Source organism: Anopheles funestus, chromosome 2RL (assembly GCF_943734845.2).
Source record: "Anopheles funestus chromosome 2RL, idAnoFuneDA-416_04, whole genome shotgun sequence".
In the NCBI taxonomy this organism is placed as follows: domain Eukaryota; kingdom Metazoa; phylum Arthropoda; class Insecta; order Diptera; family Culicidae; genus Anopheles; species Anopheles funestus.
Genome location: NC_064598.1, coordinates 17,851,209 through 17,866,773, shown reverse-complemented (window position 1 = coordinate 17,866,773; position 15,565 = coordinate 17,851,209). Strand labels below are relative to the sequence as shown.

At 37.4% G+C, this 15,565-nt stretch overlaps 1 protein-coding gene across 3 annotated transcripts in view; it reads left to right on the top strand.

Annotated features, from left to right (window-relative positions):
- The window catches only part of LOC125766489 (neuropeptide CCHamide-2 receptor-like), a 31,771-nt gene that overhangs the window by 13,820 nt on the left and 2,386 nt on the right, over nt 1-15,565 (top strand). For 2 of the 3 annotated variants that reach the window (XM_049432511.1, XM_049432509.1), the window contains exons 3-6: nt 6,513-6,929; nt 10,571-10,790; nt 10,900-11,066; nt 12,434-12,748. In XM_049432511.1, the coding sequence (XP_049288468.1) occupies nt 6,580-6,929; nt 10,571-10,790; nt 10,900-11,066; nt 12,434-12,748 (1,052 nt within the window). In that variant the 5' untranslated portion in view covers nt 6,513-6,579. Of the gene's footprint in view, nt 1-1,991; nt 6,930-10,570; nt 10,791-10,899; nt 11,067-12,433; nt 12,749-15,565 lie in introns of those variants that run through there. The other variant, XM_049432512.1, reaches the window with a different exon arrangement.

The window sequence follows — 15,565 nt, the reverse complement described above, 5'->3', positions numbered from 1 at the left end:
GATGAATTATAAGATACTCTTCAGAAACAAATTAAATAACTATTTTAATCGTACAATCAAATTGTAAAAAATAGAGAAAAAAAACATTTATCACTAATTTAATTAAAAACATGTTTATACAAAACAAAAATTAAGATATTAAAACTCTGGTATGTTTATAAAAATATCTTATGAAACCTTCAGAGAAATATGAAATAAAAAAAAGGCCTGAACACAATCTTGACCAACTTTATCCACTTCGTTTTTGGAATGACTTCTTTTGATGTGATACCAGATCTATTACAGACACTGGACAAGTTGCTGATATAAAAAAAAAAACAAACTATTCCATAAAAGAGAATGCCAAACGGCTAAACGGTCTGTGACGCTGAAGCAATCAAACATCTCGATCCGTCGACCATCATCCATCTTTGACTGCGGTGTCGCAGCGTGTCATCAGACGCCCAACAACTCGATTTCGGATGTCGGACACGATTGGTTGGATCAAGCTTCGCTTGTCCTAGTCGGCCTGAAGGTGTCGAAACACGAGATTGAAATTCAAATCACTATCCCCGCCGTACATTCGATACCGGGAATGTGACGTGACCAAAAAGCCGAAGACGAATCATACCGACACACCCACACGTGCTCATTTCATTCCCTCAAGTGTTTGGCCGCTGGTGATGCATGATTTACAGTTGATTGGAATGTGACGTTGGTGTGTAGGGTGACATTCTTTTCCGGATTGTAAGCATACATCATACTAAAGCGTTCGGGTATACTAGGAAAAAGTTTTTCTTACCATCCCTTTACTGTTGTGTGCCATAGGTTTATGGGTGGAGTGAAAGGTCGTATCCATTGTTGGACAGGGTTTTGGTTTGCCGTCCAGCAGAGTTGTGTGGCTGTACGGTTCTTTTTATGAACCCTCGGCCGGTCGTCTTTCGGGTTTCGAAAGTTTGGAGTGCACTTTCGGAGACTGAGCAATTGCTATAATTTTCTGCACAATATGCGTCACGATATGGGTTGCACCTCGATACAATGAAGTGATGACATTCCGTGGACTATGATGAAGAAGGTATTCTGCTAGGAAAGATAAAACAAGTTTACGCACGCTTCGGAAGGAAAAGGCGATATATTAGAAGAAAAGAATAATTGTAAGACATTTTAGAGTTATAGACAAGCACAAAATATTAATCAAATCTGTAGTGAATTTGATTTGAAAAGCATCGACTTTCAACTTTCCATTTAGTTTTCTTATCATCACGATATGACCATGGTGTATGATATTGTTATGACGTGAAAGCTTAACTTCGATTAGCAATAGGAAAAGGTATGATATGAAGGAATGAATTAGACAGACCTTTGAATACGAGAAATGATGATGAGTTGTACGTCGACATGAATAGAAGAAATTTGCTTCAATGTGGACCTATCTCCTATCCTGGAAGCGAACATTTTCTGTGATCTAATATTTCCTGTCTTTGGAATTTGATGTATCAAAACGTAGTTTTCAATTGCATCCTGAAACCAACGGATGATGGAATGTCGATCTTGTTTCATGTCTAGTCATGTCCATCTTGTATGACTATGTGAAGAGAACGGTTGTCTATTGGAAGAAAATGTTTAACAGAACACGTTAGACATATGAAAATCTCAATCCATTTTCATCTCTAATGTCTGACCTCTTTCAAGGTTTATATTTTAAAGCTATTGCTGTGTGAACTAGTGACAAGCGTCGGTAAAGGAAAAAAAATCAATAAACTATATATTGTTGAAATAACTACGATGTATTAAAATGTATGCCAATTCACTTTTTTAATTGGCTTCTTTCTCTCTCTTTTTGGCTTTAACGACCTTACAGGTTACGCCGGCCATTTCTGGCTTACTAGACTTATTTTTTAATTGGCTTAAATCATTCAAATCAGATAAATTCCTTTTTTTGGGTAGCAAGCCTACGGGAGACGGTTTCCAGAAAAACATTCCAATGCCTCGAATGCTACAATTCTTCCCAGTCACGATCTTGTTTACGGCTGCTTCTTTTCCGGACGGATGAACCCTTTCCGGGACGGCACCATATCGTGCGGATTATACCAGTTGATTAAACTATGCAAATTACGATACTCGGTTCTTCTATTCCTTTTCGTGCTGCCATGCCATCGATCTTCGGATGGAGACGCCCGGTAGCCCGTGACCAGAATTGACCAATTTTCCAAACATTTGTATATTTGTGTTCTGCTTCCTTGCCAAGCGGAGATTTATCCTGCCACTGAGAAGTGATATCCTGTCATCGTTCATTGAAAATCGAAACCGAAACCGGACATGGGGGTTGGGGGCGAAATGTGTGTGTGTGTACGTACGTTTCTACCATTCCAACATCCGTCCCGTACACAAAACGGTAGTAAACATTTGAAAATTGAATTGAATGCTGGAAATTGGAGTGATGTAATTTATCATACGTCGAGCTTACCGTAAGCTTTGTTAGGATACAGCTTTTACAAACTCATCACTAACCGAAGAAAAGACGTGTGGGAAATATTGTATTTACTCAAGAAAAATCCCACAACAGAGTTTGGGCCTTTCTGGTGCTGGTCAGACCAAAAGGATTAAAATAGCAACCGACGAAACATTATCATTAGGACGATCTTTCACATCGAAAGGTTTCTCATCGTGGGAGTGTTTTGTTTCGTTCGATTAGCAAAACAGACTAACTGAAATGTTAGCTCATTGGTAATTTTGAATTCAGGGGCATATCTTTTGGAATAGGAAAATAATGTAAGCGAATCCTAAGTCTGTAAACCTAACGTGACGAAACCAATTTCATATAAATAGCTGAAAGAAAGGGAACGAACCCCTTCGCTCAACGGATTCTAGACACACGGGTTGTTAGCCCCCCCTAACCGGTGGCCCATTGCACCGGTTCGGTAATGTATTCGTGCATGAAATAGATTCACCTTTTTACGCTCATGATAGATGTAATTTCTCACCCATCGTCGGTGGTCGGAACACAATGTTTGCGCTCGCTAAAAACTGATTTATGGCACCCGGCCTGGTGGGGCGGAGGGCCATATGCACGTGCGTGCCGATATTTACATGCGAAACAAGGTGTCGTCCCGTGCACATCGGCTTTCTTTGATCGTGTTGGGGGTGGGGGTGGGGAAAAGCGAGAAAGTTAAAGAAACTGAGCCGCAACGAGTCATCAAGCACACACATTGTTCCTACTTTACGACACATCGTAGGGGAATTATTGCAATTTATTTTCTTACCCTGGGGGTAGAGGGAAGGAAAAATGGTTCGTAAAGAAATTAATAAAGCTTAAACAGCAGCATGTTTATTGCATACTTTTATGTATGTTTGTGCGTACTTTTATCTGCGCGAAGTTTGGATAAAGACGCGTTCTCTGCTAGCTTGAATGGAACGATATTTTGTCATAAATTGTTCACAAAACATAGATAAGTTGCTGAATAAAATTCTTTTCACTATATGTAAGATCTACTGTTTTGACTATTTACATCACTTAATTATTTTGTTAGGTGAGAATAATTTTGTTTTCTTGCAAAATATATATTCAGATAGATATTTCAGGTTGCTTTTATTTTTTTCTTGTAAGAGAAGTTAGAGATGTTCATACACCGAAAAGACATCGTTCAATTTCCTCGGCTTCAAATCGTGTGTCATAAAATTGTACACCGTTTTACATTCAAAGCATTCCCCCGAATATAAGATGGTTCGTAGAGTAACGTTTCATTTATTGACATCTTCTTGTTAGGCTTCACATATATTTACTTTCACTTCATTTGGTTCACCATCTTTTCCAGTGCTTTCGAATGATTTATTTTATGCCAAAAATTATCATTCTTTGAGCATTGAACCCCTTCATGACATGCCCTATTGCAATGGTCGAAGCCATAAAATCACATCAACAATGGTTCAGTAAAACCCCACTGCCGTACATATATTTTTAAATGAAATTCAAAAAGCATAAATTTATTACGCCCTAAACTCTAGTTGCTACTGTTGGCTTCATTTATTTTGAAATGGTTAAAATTTGTTTGTACTGGGTTTTATTATTTCATAAACAATAATCTGTTAAATAAAAATGGATTTTGGTAACCTTTTACTGACTTCGCTATGAAATTGTGTCCCTTAAAGTGAGCTACTACGCCAACTGTCTTCGGATGGAGGTGCCTGGTCGTTTACGTTAACCTTGAGAATTCGCAATACGACCTTTCTTTTCTATTCTAATATCTAAAAAACAACCCCAAAATATGATCCTCCCTTAGCATGAACTTTTATCGCTGCATCACAATTTTTACATAACTCTGTAAATATATTCACCTTACAGTGTGCAAAACCACCTTACAAAAGGATCATCGCTAGACCAACAGGCAGCTTAAAGCCTTGCGTGAATAAATTTATAAGTCGAACGTGTGTTTCCGTTCGCACAGAAAAGCTTTCCGCGGCTTTTGGGGCGTCGTAGCTTAAAACGAAGAAGCTTACATTTATGACAGATCAAATCCATTTCAGACTCACAATTTCACAGTGCACACGGTGGTTGCCTCGGAATTTGTACACGGAACATGGGAAGATATGGTGTAAAATGAAGTGCTACACAACACCAACAATATACCGTAAGCATGTGCATCTGCGACATGGTGCCAGGCAGTGCATAAAGCTCTTAAGAATAGTTTACGCGTTCGTGCATCTTGTGAAGTTCGGATTTGATGTTACACTGTTCTCGGAATGTAAGTGTCAAGTCTGGTGCTTGAAGCTTGGCTTGGCGAAATTAAGCTGGCACCGTAAGCCTGCTTAAGATGGGGTTGTATCGAGTTGAGAATGTGTTCCTTAAATCTAACTGGATACACCGGCATACAAGCTTAATCCTTTGATTAGAATAATACATTTCATTTGACGTTGTAAGATAAGCTATTGCTTGCAAGCGGGTTGTTTTAAGGTGGTTGTGCAGCCCATCTTAAAAGTAAATAATATGATATCTCAAAATAAGCAAAATAACGAAAGTTTTAAGCGATTTCCTTTATTTTGTAGAAATCATTTTTAAAGCCTTAATTGTTTGTCTTGTGTAATAGTAACCTTCAAACTAAAATATTTTGAAATTCTTTTAAAATTTTTAACTTTCATTCCGACGATTAAATAGTATAAGATTTATAGGGAAATATTTGGAATTATTTTTGTTGTTGGGTATTTTTTCTTTTATTACGAGCTTGGAGTATAATTTAACGCAAAATGCGTAGTTCCTACGCCTGACATTTCCGTACCGTAGGCGTACGTTAGGGAAGAATTTAGGATGAATTCATGGATGGTAAATGAATTCTCAGGGCAAATTAATAAATTGTGGCAAATTGTAAGCGATGGTTCTTTTAAGCCTAACATAAAATAGCCCCTTCCAGTTTTAAATTTCTACCTTTTCCTACTAACTTAAAATTCGTGTATTAATGACTTTGTAATTTAATGCTTAAATTGACATTATAGTGTACAGCAACCGTTAACAGAACCAACTAAAACCACCGTAAATAGTGCAGGCCATTTTAGAAAGGGTTCAAACACGTTTATTAAACAATGTACAAAACGATGGATGGTGATTAGTTTGGTAGCCAAAAGTGGTTGTTCGGCAAACAATTAAAATGCTGTTAACAAACCACGAAAATCATTGCCCCGTATCAATTACCTAAATCAAACCAAAGCTTCAGGATGTTTTGCATAAGCCCGTTTACACGCTGCCACCTTTCGAACCGTGGCGTGGAGGAGAAAGGAAAGAAATACATTTCCATTGTGTACATGTTTTTAAAAAGTGAACCAGTTTTGGTGTTCCCACAAACGGCATGATTCACTTTTTTTTGCTGTTGAGCTGAATGAAAGTTTTCCGCAACAGTGGCAGTACACGTGGGTCCATTGGAAAGCAAATTATCATATAAATAACCAACTGCACTGCAAGAAGGGATCTGCATGGAACGAGAAAGAAAAAAAAGCTTTCCGAACTTTGAATATGTTTCGACACGCGAACCAAACAAGCGCGGGCACGTGTTTGGAATTTTTACATTCGACAGGTCCAAACGCGGGAATGGGTGGATTTTATTTGCTTTTAGCAGTGGTACGAATTTTCTAAACTTTTTATAAAACAGGCGTAGTTTTTGTAGCCTTTTGTGACGGTGCAATACATACTAGTATGTGCATGATATGGTGTTTTCGAATAAAGTTGCATTTAAATTGACATTGCGAGATTTCGGCAAAGGAAGGTGATGTGGAGGAATCGTATTTCAGATGAACATTTTACAACTCGTTCCTTTGAAACGTTATTTCTCGTGACGTGTTTCGTTGCTTTTTTTTTGGTTCTTTTCCTTACAAAGCAACGCTACACAGGACCACGATGATTCTCTTTTATGTTTTGCTCATTTTGCAAACGCTCGCGCCGTTTGGATGTAATAAATTCATTCGTTACCGTGTGACGACTATCTCGAGTGACATGTATACATTTTATTTATATCCCTTTCCCTTCTTTTTATTTGCATCACTTTCAGCAACCGGTATCGTGCGTTCCTGTTTGAAATCGGAATCTATCCACTAGAAGTGTAACGTTTTGCAAAAATGACCGCCTTCCGATATTATCGAAATCTAAACGAAAGCTTTACAGCGGAGGAAGCAACACTGCTGGCAGGGATGGATGGCGTAAATCGGATACAGAAGTCAATTCGGCTGCTATCGGGTGATGCGATTGCGGGCAGCTTTCCCTGGACCAGTCCTGCGCCGGCCGAATCACCCCATCTGAAGGAGATGGTTCCCAATGATCACGATGACTATGTGCCGTATGAGCAACGGCCGGAAACGTACATTGTGCCCGTAGTGTTTGCGCTCATCTTTATCGTTGGCATCGTGGGAAATGGGACGCTGGTGGTGATATTTTTGCGACACAGAGCAATGCGCAACATTCCCAACACGTGAGTGAAACGATTTATGGTTTGTTTGCTGTATCTCTTTGCCTTATGAAGAAAAACGTTCCTTTCTGAATAGACCTTTCTATTACATTAATTTTTTTATTTTAAAAATAAATTCATTTTTTTATTAAAACAAAATAATTTACAACTGATAATATCGCTAAAATTCTTCATCTTTAAATATAAAAAAAATAAAATTTTCAAACACTGAATGTTTTTTTGGAAGCTATAAAAGAAAAGCAATACATAAGACAGTCCCCAAGCTGTATTTTATGTCTTTATAGTTACAATTTATTGTTTGTTGGGTTTGCTTTATTCTCTAGACGAACGTATTTCTTACCTTTTGTACCAAAAGCGCAATAAATCATCGTAGAGAATGGCGATTTATTTCTTTTCTTACGAGTCCACTGTGTTGAGTGAATTTTTTTTCTCTCTCTGGGTGTGAATCAAAAACACCCACAATGTCATCACACAATAGAAGCCCATAAACGCTGGTAGTCTTTTGAACTTTTCCAGCATTGATACCTAATATAGAAGAAGAATGTAATTGAATCAGACGAACATTCGAATCGAACACTTTAGCCTTTTTGATGTAGTGAGCCACGGTGGGGATCGTTTGTCAAGTCGAAGTCTGTATATTTATGTTACATTCCTATCAATGTCAACTCCTTTTACACAACAATTGATTTCTTTTCGAACAGTTAACGGTCCATTAGGATTTTTTTTCTTTTGTAACATCAATTCTATTTTGAAGAATCGAGCCTTTTTTGTGTGAGGGTCGTTTTACCCTTTTAAAGATGGATTGATTGAAAGTAGACGTAGTAGTTCATTGTACAGGCAATTTGTGATTAAGTTTACTTTTAAGTAATGCTTTGATTTGTATTTCATGTTATTGACACCTTATTTAGAAGCTGCTGCACGGTTTATATAATTATTTATGAAATTCATTCTGAGCAGATCATTTGCCATTATTCCTGAAATTGAAAGGGTTTTTTTAAAATTTAAATCAATATTATTACAAATCTGGAAATTGATCCTAACCCCACTAATTCCAATATTTAATTAAAGATTATGTGGTGCGACCAGTTCGATGAAGGGAAAATGCGCTTATACATACATTAGAACACAATCCTTATTTGTACAGTACACGTGAATGTCGGTCATGAATAAATGTAATTAATACATTACGATGCTGATGTGATAACGAAAGGTGAAAAGGTTTTCCGTGAAAAATGCCCATTTGTGGACATAATGATTATTTTATGAAATCAATTTGACAATGTTGATATTTTCAATTATATTAAATTTCAACCATATCTCTTAAATAAATTAAATTTATGCTATTTTCTATGAATATGTATCACATTTCATCATTTTCAGTGTAGTTCTTATGTAGTGTTATAATTTTGTTACGTTTAAAACCAAATTAAAAAAAAAGATATAGTAGCTATCGTTAGGTGAGTTTGTTTCATACAAGATTATGCCAAATCCCTCCAACGAATGAATGAGAACTCTCAACCCTTATGCAATTTGGTTGAACAGCGAAGTGAAGCGGCTAATCTACACTTAACAGTCTGTTACGTGAATTCGTGCGACTTTCCCTCTACAACCCCCGTATTTTTTTTTGTTTCACAGGTGCCATTCGGATGCGAAATGTTGCCAATTTGTGTGAATGATTTTCATGTCGTGTTTCGTTTTCCATTTTTACCTCCGAAACGGGTTTTGTTTTCTTTTTTTTTGTTTGAGAATAACTCGACTTTTACACTAGCAAACCTTTTACTCGAAATCATCATGGTAAGCATCATGTTTTGCATCATTGCCTTACAACAGTGACATTCGACGTCGGTTACCTGCGTCAGCAAAAAAAAAATACTTCGCGTGACCTTTGGCATCCGGCTTCGTTACCAGGAAAAGAACGAACAAAAAATGAAATAGCAAACAGTCCATCATTTCCATCCTGCGTTCCGGTGTCCTTCCTTGTTTGGTTGACTTTTCTTCTGTGCGTAGTAGAGTCAGAAGATGAAAAACAAGGTGTATTGTAGTACTTCTCCCTTCACGATACTCTCTCTCTCTCTCTCTCTCCGACGAGACCTGGTTCTGTCACGTCCAGCAGCTTTCGAACATTTGTTCTTAGGTGCCATTATTCGAATAGCTTTAAGCACGTCGATTTGGACGGGGTGCGAGCTAAGGGGATGATTGTTCGAGTGCGAGTGAGTGATTGATTGCTTGAGATGAGAATGATGTTCGCCTATGGTCAAAACATGTGCGACACAAATCCACCCGACCACCTTTCGTTCATTATCATCCACATTGGCCGAAGTGTTGGTATTATTTGTTGTGTGGTGTTACTCCTTTTTCTCGTTAGCTCCTTTTTCCCCCGTTTTTTCCCCTAGAGTAAAAAGAAAAGCAACTGAAGTAAATACATTCAATTTAACATCCCTTAATATTCAGACAACGTTAAACGAGCTTCTCATGTGTGAAAGAGTTACCTGAACGAAGACGATGCTCGGGAAGATGTATTAGGGGAAGTTTTCGAACATTACGAACGTGCGATTCATCGTCTTGCAGGATGTTGTTACAGTGTAAGCAATTGATCGCAGAACGTGACGAAACCATCCGCACAAGACATCCGCGTGTACGTGTGACTATATGTGGGAAGATTTTTTTGTTGTTGTTGTGTTGTTGCATACTCATTCCCACCGTGAGCTCGTTTTGTGCATATAGGAAACTTAATCTTCTTCACCGTACAAAGGTCACCTGCTTAACTCACGCTTTCTGCCACATTCACTTCACTACCCTAAACCATGCCGCTCGGTAGTAAGAACAAAACCTTCTTAATGCGAAAACCTTCCGCAGAAAGCTCGTGTACACCGCGCTGGGTAAACAAAACAAAGTGCCCTTAAGCACTCGTCGTACGCTGCGTAACACCGTGTGCTGTACGCAATCGAGCGTATAATTTAGCATTCTCGTTGATGTAGAACGTTGCCGGTGTTGTTGTGTGCCACACGGCAGCTTGAATGGAAAACACTAATAGTGAGTAAACTTAATCGTGGAAATTCAGTTCCAAATCGTACGTGTGCTTTATGAATGCAGATGAAAGTTTTCGGGAAAATTAATTATTGTGCGAGGCTGGGTGGATGACTTTAACGTTTTCCCGGGGATAAGGTATAGTAATTACAAATGGTAAATAGAATGTCACATCGAATGTCACAATCGAGCTATACAATCAGCAAAGTTGGGAACTCCATGCAAAACATTGTAAAGAAGAAAGTTTCAGTTGAACCTTGATCGTTAGTTCCACTATTTCTCCCACATTAAATTCTGATGTTTGGTTTTACGAACTCAATTAACATATCTTGGCAATGCAGTAACAATTTTCTTCATTGTGTAATATTAAAAATGTTATATTTGTCTATTTTTACGTATATAGTCTTATACGTGTATCCTAAATATTATAAAATAAAAAAAAACTAAACCGAATGCACGCACATATTTTTTTTGGAGAACTAAATTTAACAAAACTGGCCATTATAGGTTTGAGCAAGACGATATTGTTGTAGAAAATCATCTTAAATAATATTTGTGTGATTATGCACATTAAATTAATATTATTTGGATGTCACTTGGTTTCTTCCTTTTTTCAGCTACATATTTTCCCTTGCTTTAGCCGATCTGCTGGTGATATTGATCTGCGTACCGCTCGCATCCATGATCTACACGCTGGAGTCTTGGCCGTGGGGCGGTGCCCTTTGTCGATTGTCCGAGTTTGCGGAGGAAATTTCCATCGGTGTGTCCGTGTTCACTCTTACCGCATTGTCCGCCGATAGGTACTGCGCCATCGTGAATCCGCTCCGAAAATTACAGGTAAAGGATTCCTTAATACCCCCCCTATCCTCTATAACTTTCACCTTCATAATCATCCGAAAAGATGGCTTTTTTTTGCTAACACAGAGCACTTCTCCATTGCTTACAGACACGTCCCTTGACGGTGATTGTGGCATTTCTTATCTGGGTACTGGCCATCATCTGTGCGATACCGGCCGTAGTGGTGTCGGACGTGGTGGTCGTACACGTGTCGAACAAATCAATCGAATACTGCTCACCATTCGGTCCCCGGGTGAAGGATTCCAACTATTCCAAGTAAGTTTGCGAACAAATTCGCATTAGAATGCATCAATTTATAAATTTTGATTAATTTCCCAAAAAACGGCTATTGCTTTAAGCGATTATCAAATTTATATATGTATGTATGTTTTTAATTTTTTTTTATTATTTTTTATTCTGTTTTTTATTTAAAGCATTATTTGAGTGAAAAGAAACTTATTTCAACCAATTCGCATTCAAATAAATCAATTAATAAAATTTTGCTAAATTTCCCAAAATAAAACCTAAAGCTATAGCCTTAGGAAAGTTTCATTTTTTTCGATTTTTTATTTTTTTATGATTTTTTATTCTTTTTTCTATTTAAAGCATTATTTGAGTGAAAAGAAACTTATTTCAACCAATTGGCATTCAAATAAATCAATTTAATTTTATTTGCAAAATTACTCAAAAAAAAACAAAAGGGGTAAGCCTTATGAAATTTTCGAGTTGAAATTTATTTTTTAATTTTTTTTGGATTTTTTATTATTTTTTGTATTTAAAGCATTATTTGAGTGAAAAGAAACGTATTTCAACCAATTGGCATTAAAATAAATCAATTTAGTTCTTTTGCAAAATTATTCAAAAAAAAACGTAAGCCTTATGAAATTTTCGAGTTGAAAATTTTTTTAAATTTTTTTCTGATTTTTTATTATTTTTTGTATTTAAAGCATTATTTGAGTGAAAAGAAACGTATTTCAACCAATTGGCATTAAAATATATCAATTTAATTTTTTTGCAAAATTACTCAAAAATAGCTGAGGCTATATAGCCTTGAGAAATTTTCCAATTTTTTTGATTTTTCTTTGTTATTTTTTTTTTGTATTTAAAGCATTATTTGAGTGAAAAGAAACTTATTTCATCCAATTGGCATTAAAATAAATCAATTTATAAAATTTTGCTAAATTTCCCAAAAAAATATATGGCTATAGCCTTGAGAAATTTTCAATTTTTTTGATTTATTATTAACTTTTTATTCTTTTTTTTATTTAAAGCATATTTGAGTGAAAAGAAACTTTTATCAATAAATTCGCATTAAAATACATCAGTTTATAAATTTTGTTAAATTTACCAAAAAAAAGCTAAGGCTATAGCCCTTAGCTAAGGCTAAGGCTAAGCTACCGGTTGCATATTATGCCATCAAGCAGTTGGTTGGTTGACTAATGATATCGTTTGGGAATGTCATGTTCGAACCCCTTTCAAGAACACCGTCTTGCTATGGACGAAAAGTCGACAAATCGGTAATCATAAAATCCCTTTGTTTTAAAAGTACCGCTTTGTAATGGTCACAAGACACAACAAACTCCCCAACGGTTTGTTTCACTGACGAATACTAATGTCTGCCCTAACTCACCCCCAAAACCCAGGTACAAAACGGTGCTCAACTCAATCGTTTACTACTTCCTGCCACTGTCCATCATTGGGATTCTTTACGTACTGATGGCACATCGACTACACACGAGCGCACGGGAAATGCCGGGTGAAAATGCAGGACCGCAGAGCCGTTCACAGGCCCGTGCCCGTCGCCACGTGGCCCGCATGGTCATTACCTTCGTGATTGTCTTCATCGTCTGCTTTTTGCCGCATCACGTGGTCGAGCTGTGGTTCTATCTAAATCCGCACGCCGAGGATGATTACGATGACTTCTGGCACATTTTCCGCATCACCGGCTTCTGTCTCAGGTAAGACATTTGGGTTGTGAGCGAAGTGTTGGAAAAGGATTTTTTTCGGGAAGTGGGAAGTGTAACCATTGAAGGTTTTATCGCTCGAGTTAGCACTCGTTGCGGTTCGGTGAACGTCTGTAGTGGTGTGGAGCAATAAGTGTGACCTGCCAGTCATTCGGTTTTCCGATGACACTGTGTAAGGTCTATTCCATTTTATGCTAATGCTGATGATCAATTAATCTGTGACCGCACAGCCCACCAACGTCATTCTGTCACTGCTGTATCAATCTTGCATCGTCATGCTACATTGACTTTGGATGTCACTCGAATGTCGTTAGTCGATCGTGATGTAGGACAATTTACAATTGAAATATTGATGTTAATTTTATTCTTTATTTATTTTGAATGATATTTCAAACCGTGCAAATTTTCGAACGTCTGCACCAAAATTGGAAGGCAAATATAAAATATGATAACACATTTAATTACCGTCCGTTTGTATCGTATCGTAAAAATCCTTGTCATTTGATTACTTTCGATTTTCAAAATGTAAACAACAAGTTGGATGTTTTGTACTGTTACATTCAGTAAACTTCCCAATATTTCCAGTGATTAATTGAAACCATGCTAACACTAGAGCTGTTTTGCAAATGAAACTTTTGATTGATGTCTCAATTTCGCCAAAAACCCTTTCGTTGCTGAGCGCTATCATTCGCATATGGAAATGAATCGCCATCGCCTTTGAAGATGAAAATCAAACATGCATCAATTATTGGCATTTATATGATGAGATGCAGTGAAGCTTTATAATGTTTGAAGTGCTAACATTTGCTGCTGATATGTTGCTTCTTGCTTATAGGACGCAAACAACCAATTGGTAAAATGAAGCAAATAGACTGAAAATTGTTTAAATAGGGTATATTAACCTTTAAGTGACCCAAAAAATAGTGAAAGAAATTTACATTTAACGAAACTTTAAATTTAAAACCATCCAATCCGCTGAGATTCGTCAAAATAATAATCACAACAAAATTTAACACATTTTCTTGGACAAACAAGCAACCCCATTTAACGGAGAGCAAAATTTATAGCGCACCACTGCAATTAGTGCAGAAATATTCCGCTCAAAATGTCATCAAACTGTGCCCAAACTCGGTCTCGGTGAACGTAAAAAGCGACCGTAACGAGAGAATTCGTTAGCAACACTTCGGCATCACTGTTGATTCTGAGCAAATATTGGAAAACCTTGGCCACTCGATCGCATGATTGAAGAGAGATTATTCAAAGACAATTTGTGATGGTCGTTGCGAAGTATAAAAAGACGGTTGTGTTCCATCCACACTCCGATACTGTTCCGCGAATGCCAAAACGAGTCTCAGTGGCTTTCGGAGACCTTCGTATTGGTTGGCACGGATGATTAAGATACGGTTCAAGCTTATATTTCTTTATTTCGTCTGTCGTAAAAAGTAGCCTTCGTGTTTCATGGTGAGAAAAAGCATTGAAGGACAATATCATCATCAGTCAAGGTTTGTTTGAGGAAGATTTTTGTTCCTTCACTTGGAACGAATCGAATAGTCTTATTGCACATTTTATAGCTTTTTGTGATTATTAAGTGAGTAAGAAATCTGTCTCTCTCTTTTCTTGATTTAATGACCTCTAAAAGGACATGCCGGTTATTTCTGGCTTACTAGACTTATTTTTATTACGTAGCCGGATAGTCAGTCCTTACTCCGGGGGATGGTCCGGATTGGATTTGATACCCGGCCCTATCTTGTGGAGCCGGCGCAGTCTATCACATACACAAACTGGCTTTCCGAATTAATTTATTCATTTCTTTATAAAATATATTTAAATTAATAATGTAAAGGAACAAAAATGAAGAAAACTTAATGTAAAAAACGTTATGTATTGTTACTTAAATTAAGTAAAGTCTGTTGATATCAAGTCCAAACGTGTCGCAAAAAAGGTTCACATTCTTCACATTGATTGAAAGCGCTCTACAACCGTAGTACATCTAGTGCTGACGTTAATACCGGCTTTAAGAGGCTTATTGATTTTTCTAATTTTTCCAATCTTCAACAGGTATTTGAAGAATATTAGATTTCCGAGGATGTTGTGTATTCGGTGGTTTCCTTTGTTTGTATCACAATCGTAACATTTCATTCACATGATACGATGTGTAGCGTTTACGACGCATCCCATCATCATTCGGTAGCAATGCTTTGTGCTCCTCTACGATCGGTAGAATTCTGCACGAGAGCTTTAAAAAAATGGTTAGCGCTTGACGTTGATGGGCGGACTGCGACGTACGTGCTACTACCGGAAGCTAAGGCAGCTCATAAATCTTTCCCAAACCGATAACACCGTTTTCGGTATGACGTACACACACAGACGATAGCCTGAAGTGGAAGATCCATCATGAAAGTTTCCACCCGAAAACTATGTCTATCCAGGGTAGATTGCGAACCGTGCGAATGTACATCAATGCTCGATAGCTTTCCCAAGCTAATGCATGTTACGGATGGATGGAGGTAAAACTTTTCACTGCATGTCGGAATAACGTGCACTCCTACACGTGAAGTTCCATTCACTGGAGCGACAGTCGTGAAAGTATGCCTGAAAGTATGGTTAGCCTTGTGACGCATCATACCTCCCGGTAGTGACAAAAAGCACAAAGTCTTCGTTTACCTTACATACGCTTAATGGAAGCTCTTTGAAATTTGTGTTGATACATTCTACTTCATACCGTACATCCGCCATCGACTAAGAGAGGCATAGTTATCCCGCGGACTGATTTTTTTTTATTTTGCCTTCAAAAATGTCTTCTGAACTGGA